Source organism: Pectinophora gossypiella, unplaced genomic scaffold, assembly GCF_024362695.1.
Source record: "Pectinophora gossypiella unplaced genomic scaffold, ilPecGoss1.1 Pgos_42, whole genome shotgun sequence".
In the NCBI taxonomy this organism is placed as follows: Eukaryota; Metazoa; Arthropoda; class Insecta; order Lepidoptera; family Gelechiidae; genus Pectinophora; species Pectinophora gossypiella.
Genome location: NW_026063252.1, coordinates 324,668 through 338,156, shown reverse-complemented (window position 1 = coordinate 338,156; position 13,489 = coordinate 324,668). Strand labels below are relative to the sequence as shown.

The 13,489-nt window shown below is 39.9% G+C and overlaps 1 protein-coding gene across 5 annotated transcripts in view; it reads left to right on the top strand.

Moving 5' to 3' along the window:
- LOC126381270 (uncharacterized) overlaps positions 1-1,576 on the top strand; it is a 321,493-nt gene extending 319,917 nt beyond the window's left edge. Inside the window, exons 1-7 of one of the 5 annotated variants that reach the window (XR_007568751.1) lie at positions 83-161; positions 246-382; positions 471-605; positions 690-824; positions 926-1,059; positions 1,149-1,275; positions 1,380-1,576. Coding sequence is in view for 1 of the 5 variants with exons in the window: in XM_050030768.1 (XP_049886725.1) it covers positions 246-350 (105 nt within the window). In the remaining 4 variants the exon portion in view is untranslated. Of the gene's footprint in view, positions 1-82; positions 162-245; positions 383-470; positions 606-689; positions 825-925; positions 1,060-1,148; positions 1,276-1,379 lie in introns of those variants that run through there. The other 4 variants (XR_007568752.1, XR_007568753.1, XR_007568755.1 and 1 more) reach the window with 4 other exon arrangements.
- The last annotated feature ends 11,913 nt before the right edge of the window (positions 1,577-13,489 follow it).

Sequence of the window (13,489 nt, the reverse complement as noted above, 5' to 3'; positions counted from 1 at the left end):
AATAAAAGTTAATATATATAAATTAACATTATTTTTTTTAACAGGAAATGCACAATGCTAAAAACTGCGTAGGAGATTTTAATACCAAGCCTGATGTTGGCCGCTATTTTAATGAATGCAGCAGTGTGACAGCTAGCAATCAAAAGTAACAAGATATCGAGGTACGTTAAATGACGATCACGACCACTTTGGCAAAAACGTATCGCTACAGACTAAGGAAAAAAAAAAAAAAAAAATATTTACAGGAAATGCAGATGGCAATAAACTGTGTAGGAGTTCATGATTGCAATAGAATAAAATCGACCAAGCCTGAAGTCAGCAGCCCCCCTTCAATGAATGCAGCAGTGTGACAGCCAGCAATCAAAAGTTACAAGATATCGAGGTACGTTTCATGACGACCACGACTATTTTGGCAAAAACGTATCGCTATAGACTAAGGAAAAAAATAATAATATATATTTTATTTACAGGAAATGCAGATGGCAATAAACTGTGTAGAAGTTCATGATTGCAATAGAATAAAATCGACCAAGCCTGAAGTCAGCAGCCCCTTCAATGAATGCAGCAGTGTGACAGCCAACAATCAAAAGTTACAAAATATCGAGGTACGTTTCATGACGACCACGACTATTTTGGCAAAAACGTATCGCTATCGACTAAGGAAAATAAATTATATATTTTATTTACAGGAAATGCAGAAGGCAAAAAACTGCGTAGGAGATCATTAATACAAAAGTATTATATAAACCAAACCTGATGTTGCCAGCTCCTTCAATGAATGCAGCAGTGTGACAGCCAACAATCAAAAGTAACAAGATATCGAGGTACGTTACATGACGACCACAACTATTTTTGCAAAAACGTATTGCTATCGACTAAGGAAAATAAATTACATATAATATTTAATTATATGTTTTATTTACAGGAAATGCAGAAGGCAAAAAACTGCGTAGGAGATCATTAAACAATAGTATTATATAAACCAAACCTGATGTTGGCCGCTCATTCAAAGAATGCAGCAGTGTGACAGCCAGCAATCAAAAGTAACAAGATGTCGAGGTACGTTACATGACGATCACGACCACTTTGGCATAAACGTATCGCTATAGACTAAGGATAAAAATGTAATATATATATTTTATTCACAGGAAATGCAGAGTATAATAAACTGTGTAGGAGATTATGATTGCAATAGAATAAAATCGACCAAGCCTGAAGTCCTTCAATGCACGCAGCAGTGTGACAGCCAGCAATCAAAAGTTACAAGATATCGAGGTACGTTACATGACGACCACGACCACTTTGGCAAAAACGTATCGCTATCGACTAAGAAAAGGATATTATACCTATACGAATTAATATTATTTTATTTTTAACAGGAAATACAGAAGGCAAAGAAGCAGATGTCATCAAAGAAGATCTTTGTTCCTGCAATGTTTCCGCAGACGATACAACCAACAGAGCGAAGTGGAAGGAAAAGACTCGGAATAAAGACCCCACCACCATATGGGAACAATGCAAGGGAGAGAGAGAGAATATAATGTTATATTTTTATTTTTTGATAACATAAAATAAACCAACAATATCCTACACATTTTTTTTATTTCTTTTTGTGTCTGTCTTAATAGTTATTACAAATCTGTGATGCGAAACAAACTATACGAAAACGTCAATCCACATACAACGCCCGCGAAGCTGCTTTAGCAGCGAGCGCACTTAGCACCATCTAGTTATACTATATATAGCTGCAAACCCACTGACTGACTGACTGACTCACTGACTCACTGACAGGGTTGTTCTCCCAGAAGGAGTGTCGGGGGGTAAAAATGGTGTATGGGGGGTGTGATCAAAATCTTCCGGTGAGTATGGGAAAACTTCCAGATCTTGGAAAACTGCTCCGCATCAGGGAGACACCCTACAGTCTGGCGCAACTATTATACCTGGATCAAATTTTTTTTCGCAAAACCTAATTAAATCTTGGTCAAATTCTATTGTCGGTGAAAAAAAATCCAAATGGCGGAAAAACAAGATGGCCGCCATACAAAATTTAGTTTTTCCAGAAAATGTCTCGTTGGTAAAAACTGTGTATGGGGTTGTAATCGGAAGGTCATGTTGAGTATGTAAATGCTTCTTGATCTTCAGAAACTACTCCGCATCAGGGAGACACCCTACGGCCTGGCCAAACTATCGCACCTAGAACATTATTTTTTCCACCAATCCTATTAAAATCTTGGTCAAATTTAATTACCGTTGAAAAAAAATCAAAATGGCGGAAATTCAAGATGGCCGCCATACAAATTTTTCGTTTTTCCTAAAAATGCCTCGGGGGTAAAAATGATGTGTAGGGGTGTAATCGGAACGTCATGTCGAGTATAAAAATACTTCTCGATCTTTGAAATCTGCTCCGCATCAGGGAGACACCCTACGGCCTGGCAAACTTATAAAACCTAGAGCAATATTTTTTTCACAAAACCTATTTAAATCTTGGTCAAATTCAATCCCCGGTGAAAAAAAACCAAAATGGCGGAAAAACAAGATGGCCGCCATACAAAATTTTCGTTTTTCCCGAAAATGCGTCGGGGGTAAAAATGATGTATGAGGAATGTGATCGAAACATCATGTTAAGTATGGAAATACTTTTCGATCTTCGAAAGCTGCTCCGCATCAGGGAGACACCCTACAGCCTGGCGAAACTATCGCACCTGGAACGTTTTTGTTTTCACGAAGCCTATTAAAGTCTTGGTCAAATTTTATCGCCAGTGAAAAAAAAACAAAATGGCCGAAAAACAAGATGGCCGCCATACAAAAATTTGTTTTCCCAGAAAATGTCTCGGAGGTAAAAATGATGTATAAGAGATGTGATCGAAACGTCAAGTTGAGTATGGAAAAACTGCTCGATCTTGAAAAACTGCTCCGCATCAGGGAGACACCCTACGGCCTGGCGAAACTATCGCACCTGGAACTTTTTTGTTTTCACGAAACCTATTTATATCTTGGTCACATTTTATCGCCGGAGAAAAAAAAAAATGGCCGAAAAACAAGATGGCCGCCATACAAAGTTTTGTTTTTCCAGAGAATGTCTCAGAGGTAAAATTGATGTATAGGGGTGTGATCGGAACGTCATCTTTGAAAACTGCTCCGCATCAGCGGTCACCCTACGGCCTGGCAAAACTATAGCACCTAGAACTTTTTTGATTTCACGAGACCTATTTTAGTCTTGGTCAAATTCTATCTCGGTAAAAAAAATGGCGGGAAAACAAGACACGCGAGCAGCTTGCTGCGAGCGAACCACGCAAAATCTAGTTATATATATATAGCTACAAACCCATGTACTGACTGACTGACTGACTGACTCACTCACTGACAGAGTTGTTCTCCCAGAAGGAGCCTCGGGGGGTAAAAATGATGTATGGGGGGTATGATCCAAATCATCCGGTGAGTATGGGAAAACTTCCAGATCTTGGAAAACTGCTCCGCATCAGGGAGAGACTCTACGGCCTGGCGCAACTATTATACCTGAATCAATTTTTTTTTCGCAAAACCTATTTAAATCTTGGTCAAATTCTATTGTCGGTGAAAAAAAAACAAAATGGCGGAAAAACAAGATGGCCGCCATACAAAATTTCGTTTTTCCAGAAAATGTCTCGGAGGTAAAAAAGATGTATGGGAGGTGTGATCGAAACGTCAAGCTGAGTATGGACAAACTGTTCGATCTTGAAAAACTGCTCCGCATCAGGGAGACACCCTACGGCCTGGCGAAACTATCGCACGTGGAACTTTTTAGTTTTCACGATACCTATTTAAATCTTGGTCAAATTTTATCGCCGGTCAAAAAAAAACAAAATGGCCGAAAATCAAGATGGCCGCCTTACAAATTTTTCGTTTTTCCTGAAAATGCCTCAGGGATAAAAATTATGTATGAAGGTTTTGATCGGAACGTCATGTAGAGTACGGGTATACTTCAAGGTTTTCGAAAACTGCTCCGCATCAGGGAGACACCCTACGGCCTGGCGAAACTATAGCATCCTGACCTATTTTATTTTCACGAAACCTATTTAATTCTTGGTCAAATTTTATCCTTGGTGAAAAAAAAAAACAAAATGGCCGAAAAACAAGATGGCCGGCATACAAATTTTTGTTTTTACAGAAAATGTCTCGGGTGTAAAAATGATGTATAGGGGTGTGATCGGAACGTCATCTTGGAAAACTGCTCCGCATCAGGGAGACACCCTACGGCCTGGCAAAACTATCGCACCTGGAACATTTTTGTTTTCACGAAACCTATTTAAATCTTGGTCAAATTTTATCGCGGGTGAAAAAAAAAACAAAATGGCCGAAAAACAAGATGGCCACCATATAAATTTTTGTTTTTCCAGAAAATGTCTCGGGTGTAAAAATGATGTAAAGGGGTGTGATCGGAACGTCATCTTGGAAAACTGCTCCGCATCAGGGAGACACCCTACGGCCTGGCAAAACTATAGCACCTAGAACTTTTTTGATTTCACGAGACCTATTCAAGTCTTGGTCAAATTCTATCGCGGTAAAAAAATGGCGGGAAATCAAGACACGCGAGCAGCTTGCTGCGAGCGAACCACGCGACATCTAGTATTGTAATAGTTTGGTTATTTGTTTTATTAAATAATTTATTCATCGAGTTTTGTGAAACTTGTGGGGCCGGGCGGATTAAAATATGGAACCTCAAACTAGTCGCAAAGACTACTTAAACCACCAGTATTCTGGCCCCCGGAAAAATCGACCAAGATTTAAATAGGTTTTGCGAAAAAAAACTTGATCCAGGTATAATAGTTGCGCCAGACTGTAGGGTGTCTCCCTGATGCGGAGCAGTTTTCCAAGATCTGGAAGTTTTCCCATACTCACCGGGAGGTCCCGATCACACCCCCCATACATCATTTTGAACCCCCGACGCTCCTTCTGGGAGAACAATTATGTCATTGAGTGAGTCAGTCAGTCAGTCAGTCAGTGGGTTTGCAGCTATATATAGTATAATAACTCCATACATCATTTTTACCTCCGAGACATTTTCTGGAAAAACGAAATTTTGTATGGCGGCCATCTTGTTTTTCCGCCATTTTGTTTTTTTTTCACCGACAATAGAATTTGACCAAGATTTAAGTAGGTTAAGTGGAAAAAGAATCGTTCCAGGTGCGATAGTTTTGCCAGGCCGTGGGGTGTCTCCCTGATGCGGAGCAGTTTTCCAAGATCTGGGATTTTTTCCATACTCACCGGGAGGTCCCGATCACACCCCCCATACATCATTTTCACCCCCCGACGCTCCTTCTGGGAGAACAACCCTGTCAGTGAGTCAGTCAGTGAGTCAGTCAGTCAGTCAGTGGGTTTGTAGCAATATATAGTATAATAACTAGATGTCGCGTGGTTCGCTCGCAGCAAGCTGCTCGCGTGTACTGTATTAGTTCCAAGCTTTGTATGGCGGCCATCTTGTTTTCCCGCCATTTTTTTACCGCGATAGAATTTGACCAAGACTTGAATAGGTCTCGTGAAATCAAAAAAGTTCTAGGTGCTATAGTTTTGCCAGGCTGTAGGGTGTCTCCCTGATGCGGAGCAGTTTTCCAAGATGACGTTCCGATCACACCCCTATACATCAATTTTACACCCGAGACATTTTCTGGAAAAACAAAATTTGGTATGGCGGCCATATTGTTTTTCCGCCATTTTGATTTTTTACCACCAGACAAAAGATTTGACCAAGATTTAAATAGGTTTTGTGAAAAAAGAATCGTTCCAGGTGCGATAGTATCGCCAGACCGTAGGGTGTCTCCCTGATGCGGAGCAGATTTCAAAGATCGAGAAGTACTTCCATACTCAACATGACATTCCGATTACAACTCCATACACAATTTTTACCCCCGAGGCATTTTCAGGAAAAACGAAAATTTTGTATGGCGGCCATCTTGATTTTCCGCCATTTTGATTTTTTTTCACCGGCGATAAAATTTGACCAAGATTTAAATAGGTTTCAAGAAAACAAAAATGTTGTAGGTGCGATAGTTTCGCCAGGCCGTAGGGTGCCTCCCTGATGCGGAGCAGATTTTCAAGATCGATCAGTATTTCCATACTCAACATGACCTTTCGATTACGCTCCAATACATTGTTTTTGCTCCCGAGACATTTTCTGAAAAAACAAAATTTAGTATGGCGGCCATCTTCTTTTTCGGCCATTTTGGTTTTTTTTCACCGGCGATAAAATTTGACTAAGATTTAAATAGGTTTCGTGAAATCAAAAATGTTCCAGGTGCGATAGTTTTGCCAGGCCGTAGGGTGTCTCCCTGATGCGGAGCAGATTTCAAAGATCGAGAAGTACTTCCATACTCAACATGACATTCCGATTACACCACCATACATTGTTTTCACCCCTAAGACATTTTTCTGAAAAAACAAAATTTTGTATGGCGGCCATCTTGTTTTTCCGCCATTTTGGTTTTTTTTCACCGGCGATAAAATTTGACTAAGATTTAAATACGTTGTGCGAAAAAATCATTGTTCTAGGTGCGATAGGTTAGCCAGGCCGTAGGGTGTCTCCCTGATGCGGAGCAGTTTCTGAAGATCAAGAAGTATTTCCATACTCAACAAGACGTTCCGATTACAACCCTATACACAGTTTTTACCCCCGAGACATTTTCTGGAAAAACGAAATTTTGTATGGCGGCCATCTTGTTTTTCCGCCATTTTGATTTTTTTTCACCGACAATAAAATTTGACCAAGATTTAAGAAGGTTTTGTGAAAAAAGAATCTTTCTAGGTACGATAGTTTTGCCAGGCCGTAGGGTGTCTCCCTGATGCGGAGCAGTTTTCCAAGATGACGTTCCGATCACACCCCAATACATCATTTTTACCTCTGAGACATTATCTGGAAAAACAAAAAATTGTATGGCGGCCATCTTGTTTTTTGGCCATTTTGTTTTTTTTTCACTGGCGATAAAATTTGACCAAGACTTTAATAGGCTTCGTGAAAACAAAAAAGTTCCAGGTGCGATAGTTTCGCCAGGCTGTAGGGTGTATCCTTGATGTGGAGCAGCTTTCGAAGATCGAAAAGTATTTCCATACTCAACATGATGTTTCGATCATATTCCTCATACATCATTTTTACCCCCGAGGCATTTTCGGGAAAAACGAAAATTTTGTATGGCGGCCATCTTGTTTTTCCGCCATTTTGGTTTTTTTTCACCGGGGATTGGATTTGACCAAGATTTGAATAGGTTTCGTGAAAAAAATATTGCTCTAGGTTGTATAGTTTTTCCAGGCCGTAGGGTGTCTCCCTGATGCGGAGCAGTTTTTCAAGATCGAGCAGTATTGAAATACTCAACATGACGATCCGATCACATCCCTATACATCATTTTTACCCTCGAGGCATTTTCAGGAAAAACGAAAATTTTGTATGGCGGCCATCTTGTTTTACCGCCATTTTGGTTTTTTTTTTACAAGAGATTGAATTTGACCAAGATTTAAATAGATTTCGTGAAAACAAAAAAGTTCCAGGTGCGATAGGTTTGCCAGGCCGTAGGGTGTCTCCCTGATGCGGAGCAGTTTCTGAAGATGGAGAAGTATTTCCAAACTCACCAAGACGTTCCGATTACAACCCCATACACAGTTTTTACCAACGAAACATTTTCTGGAAAAACAAACTTTTGTATGGCGGCCATCTTGTTTTTCCGCCATTTTGTTTTTTTTTCACCGACAATAGAATTTGACCAAGATTTAAATAGGTTTTGCGAAAAAAGAATCGTTCCAGGTATAATAGTTGCGCCAGACTGTAGGGTGTCTCCCTGATGCGGAGCAGTTTTCCAAGATGACGTTCCGATCACACCCCTATACATCATTTTTACACCCGAGGCATTTAAAAAAAAAAAAAAATTGTATGGCGGCCATCTTGTTTTTCCGCCATTTTGTTTTTTTTTCACCGGCGATAAAATTTGACCAAGATTTAAATAGGATTCGTGAAATCAAAAATGTTCCAGGTGCGATAGTTTTGCCAGGCCGTAGGGTGTCTCCCTGATGCGGAGCAGATTTCAAAGATCGAGAAGTACTTTTATACTCAACATGACATTCCGATTACACCCCCATACATTGTTTTTACCTCTAAGACATTTTTCTAAAAAAAACAAAATTTTGTATGGCGGCCATCTTGTTTTTCCGCCATTTTGTTTTTTTTTCAGCGGGGATTGGATTTGACCAAGATTTAAATATGTTTCGCGAAAGAAAAATTGCTCCAGGTTTTATAGTTTTGCCAGGCCGTAGGGTGTCTCCCTGATGCGGAGCAGGTTTTCAAGATCGAGAAGTATTTCCATACTCAACAAGACGTTTCGATCACATCTCCCATACATCATTTTTACCTCCGAGACATTTTCTGAGAAAACAAATTTTTGTATGGCGGCCATCTTGTTTTTCCGCCATTTTGTTTTTTTTTCACCCACGATAAAATTTGACCAAGATTTAAATAGGTTTCGTGAAATCAAAAAAGTTCTAGGTGCTATAGTTTTGGCAGGCCGTAGGGTGTCTCCCTGATGCGGAGCATATTTGAAGAAAGAGAAGTGTCTCCATACTCAACAAGACGTTCCGATTACACTCCCATATACAGTTTTTACCCCCGAGATATTTTCTGGAAAAACAAAATTTTGTATGGCGGCCATCTTGTTTTTCCGCCATTTTGATTTTTTTTCAACTACGATAGAATTTGACCAAGACTTAAATAGGTCTCGTGAAATCAAAAAAGTTCTAGGTGCTATAGTTTTGCCAGGCCGTAGGGTGTCTCCCTGATGCGGAGCAGTTTTTGAAGGTCGGGAAGTATTTCCATACTCAACATGACATTTTGATCACATCCCTCATACATCATATTCACCCCCGAGGCATTTTCGAGAAAAACGAAAATGTTGTATGGCGGCCATCTTGTTTTTCCGCCATTTTGGTTTTTTTTCACCGGGGATTGGATTTGACCAAGATTTAAATAGGTTTCGTGAAAACAGAAAAGTTCCAGGTGCGATAGTTTTGCCAGGCCGTAGGGTGTCTCCCTGATGCGGAGCAGCTTTCGAAGATTGAGAAACTTTTCCGTACTCGACAAGACACTCCGATTACATTCCCACACATCAGTTTTACCTTCGAGACATTTTCTGGAAAAACAAACTTTTGTATGGCGGCCATCTTGTTTTTCCGCCATTTTGTTTTTTTTTTCACACACGATAGAATTTGACCAAGATTTAAGTAGGTATTGTGAAAAAAGAATCGATCCAGGTGTGATAGTTTCGCCAGACTGTAGGGCGTCTCCCTGATGCGGAGCAGTTTTCCAAGATCTGGAAGTTTTCCCATACTCACCGGAAGATTTGGATCACACCCCCCATACATCATTTTTACCCCCCGGCGCTCCTTCTGGGAGAACAACCCTGTCAGTGAGTCAGTCAGTCAGTCAGTCAGTCAGTACATGGGTTTGTAGCTTTATATAATATAATAATAAATAATAATAATATTAATAATATAATATATATATATATATATATATATATATATATATATATATATATATATATATATATATATATATATATATATATATACACTTCTCATCAAAAAAATCGAAACACTTCCGATTTCATTGTTTCTGTCCGAATTTAACACAAAAAAGAATTCATACGATGAAAAAAAATACATAAATGTATAGCTGGCAGTTTGGCCATTACAGTAATAAGCGAAAATTCTAAATTCAAAATTAGAATTTCATTTGTTTATCTTATAAACGAAATGAATCACTGTTTTGAGACAAATGTGTGTTTAGGGTTGGAGTACATTTAGCGTTTAAAAACTAAAAATTGGCGCCTATCCTTAAACTTTTTGTTTTTTATTTCAATACTGTGACTTTGGGACGTCTGAAAAAAGGTTTTTTTTCTAAAACGTATGGATACTTCGCCCACAGAAGCCGCCCAAGTTGTGGCATTGCTGGATTCTGGCCTTAGTCAGCGTGTTGTGGCTGCAAGACTGCATCTAAGCCTGTCATCTGTTCATAGAGTCTATAAATGTTATCGGGAGACTGGTTTGTTCACGCGCCGTTCAGGATCTGGCAGGAATCGGGTCACTTCTGAGCGAGATGATCGATTTATTGTAACAACTTCTTTAAGAAATCGACGCCTTAACGCTTTTCAACTGCAGCAGCGGCTTCGTGTTGTACGAAGGGTGGCTGTAAGTGACTCTACAATTAGAAGAAGGTTGAAGGATCGTGGACTGGTACCGCATAAGCCAGCAAATGGGCCGAAATTAACTGCAGACCATCGAAGAGCGCGCCTTAACTTTGCACGTGAGCACCTAAATTGGTCATACCTACAGAACCGCCACCATAGCTGACCTTTTCTTCAATGCAGCATTGTGCATAGCGTTCTCCGTCTCTTCTGTAGACCTTGTTCCTTCCGTCGTTACCATACAGCATAATTTTACACTCATCAGAAAAGAGAACTTTGCTCCACTGTAGGTATGACCAATTTAGGTGCTCACGTGCAAAGTTAAGGCGCGCTCTTCGATGGTCTGCAGTTAATTTCGGCCCATTTGCTGGCTTATGCGGTACCAGTCCACGATCCTTCAACCTTCTTCTAATTGTAGAGTCACTTACAGCCACCCTTCGTACAACACGAAGCCGCTGCTGCAGTTGAAAAGCGTTAAGGCGTCGATTTCTTAAAGAAGTTGTTACAATAAATCGATCATCTCGCTCAGAAGTGACCCGATTCCTGCCAGATCCTGAACGGCGCGTGAACAAACCAGTCTCCCGATAACATTTATAGACTCTATGAACAGATGACAGGCTTAGATGCAGTCTTGCAGCCACAACACGCTGACTAAGGCCAGAATCCAGCAATGCCACAACTTGGGCGGCTTCTGTGGGCGAAGTATCCATACGTTTTAGAAAAAAAACCTTTTTTCAGACGTCCCAAAGTCACAGTATTGAAATAAAAAACAAAAAGTTTAAGGATAGGCGCCAATTTTTAGTTTTTAAACGCTAAATGTACTCCAACCCTAAACACACATTTGTCTCAAAACAGTGATTCATTTCGTTTATAAGATAAACAAATGAAATTCTAATTTTGAATTTAGAATTTTCGCTTATTACTGTAATGGCCAAACTGCCAGCTATACATTTATGTATTTTTTTTTCATCGTATGAATTCTTTTTTGTGTTAAATTCGGACAGAAACAATGAAAACGGAAGTGTTTCGATTTTTTTGATGAGAAGTGTATATATATATATATATAACTAGATGTCGCGTGGTTCGCTCGCAGCAAGCTGCTCGCGTGTCTTGTTTTCCCGCCATTTTTTTACCGCGATAGAATTTGACCAAGACTTAAATAGGTGTTGTGAAATCAAAAAAGTTCTAGGTGCTATAGTTTTGCCAGGCCGTAGGGTGTCTCCCTGATGCGGAGCAGTTTTCCAAGATGACGTTCCGATAACACCCCTATACATCGTTTTTACACCCGAGACATTTTCTGGACAAACAAAAATTTGTATGGCGGCCATCTTGTTTTTCGGCCATTTTGTTTTTTTTTTCACCAGCGATAAAATTTGACCAAGATTTTATTAGGTTTGGTGAAAAAAGAATCGTTCCAGGAGCGATAGTTTTCCCAGGCCGTAGGGTGCCGCCCTGATGCGGAGCAGTTTTTGAAGGTCGGGAAGTATTTCCATACTCAATATGACATTTTGATCTCATCCCTCTTACATCATATTCACCCCGAGGCATTTTCGAGAAAAACGAAAATTTTGTATGGCGGCCATCTTGTTTTTCCGCCATTTTGTTTTTTTTTTCACCGACCATTAAATTCGACCAAGATTTAAATAGGTTTCGTAAAAACAAAAATGTTCCAGGTGTGATAGTTTCCCCAGGCCGTAGGGTGTCTCCCTGATGAAGAGCAGGTTTCGAAAACCTAGAAGTATACCCGTACTCTACATGATGTTCCGATCAAAACCCACATACCAAATTTTTATCCCTGAGGCTTTTACTGGAAAAAAACCCAATTTTGTATGGCGGCCATCTTGGTTTTCCGCCATTTCGATTTTTTTTCACCGGCGATAAAATTTGACCAAGATTTAAATTGGTTTTGTGAAAAAAGAATCTTTCCAGGTGTGATAGTTTTGCCAGGCCGTAGGGTGTCTCCCTCATGCGGAGCAGCTTTCCAAGATCGAGAAGTATATCCATACTCAATAAGACGTTCTGATTACATCCCCATACATAACTTTTACCACCGAGAGATTTTCTGAAAAAACAAAATTTTGTATGGCGGCCATCTTGTTTTTCCGCCATTTTGATTTTTTTTCACCGACAATAGAATTTGACCAAGATTTAAATATGTTATGCGAAAGAAACATTGCTCCAGGTTTTATAGTTTCACCAGGCCGTAGGGTGTCTCCCTGATGCGGAGCAGTTTTTGAAAATCAAGAAGCATTTACGTACTCCACGTGACCTTCCGATTACACCCCCGTACATCATTTTTACCTCAGAGACATTTTCTGGAAAAACTAAATTTTGTATGGCGGCCATCTTGTTTTTCCGCCATTTTGATTTTTTTTCACCGGTGATTGGATTTGACTAAGATTTAAATAGGTTTCGTGAAAAAAGAATCATTCCAGGTGCGATGGTTTCGCCAGGCCGTAGGGTGTCTCCCTGATGCGGAGCAGTTTTCCAAGATGACGTTCCGATCACACCCCTATACATCATTTTTACACCCGAGACATTTTCTGGAAAACCAAAAAAATATATGGCGGCCATCTTGTTTTTCGGCCATTTTGTTTTTTTTTCACCGGTGATAAAATTTGACTAAGATTTAAAAAGGTTTCGTGAAAACAAAAAAGTTCCAGGTGCGATAGTTTTCCCAGGCCGTAGGGTGTCTCCCTAATGCGGAGCAGTTTTGAAGATCAAGAAGCATTTACATACTTCACATGACCTTCCGATTACAACCCCATACATCATTTTTACCTCCGAGACATTTTCTGGAAAAACAAAATTTTGTATGGCGGCCATCTTGTTTTTCCGCCATTTTGTTTTTTTTTCACAGGCGATAAAATTTGACTAAGATTTAAATAGGTCTAGTGGAAAAAGAATAGTTCCAGGTGTGATAGTTTTGCCAGGCCGTAGGGTGTCTCCCTGATGCGGAGCAGTTTCTGAAGATCAAGAAGTATTTCCATACTCGACAAGACACTCCGATTACATTCCCGTACATCATTTTTACCTCCGAGACATTTTCTGGAAAAACAATTTTTTGAATGGCGGCCATCTTGTTTTTCCGCCATTTTGATTTTTTTTCACCGGTGATTGAATTTGACCAAGATTTAGATAGGTCTTGTAAAAAAGATTCGTTCCAGGTGCGATAGTTTTGCCAGACTGTAGGGTGTCTCCCTGATGCGGAGCAGTTTTACAAGATCTGGAAGTTTTCCCATACTCACCGGGAGGTCCCGATCACACCCCCCATACATCATTTTTACCC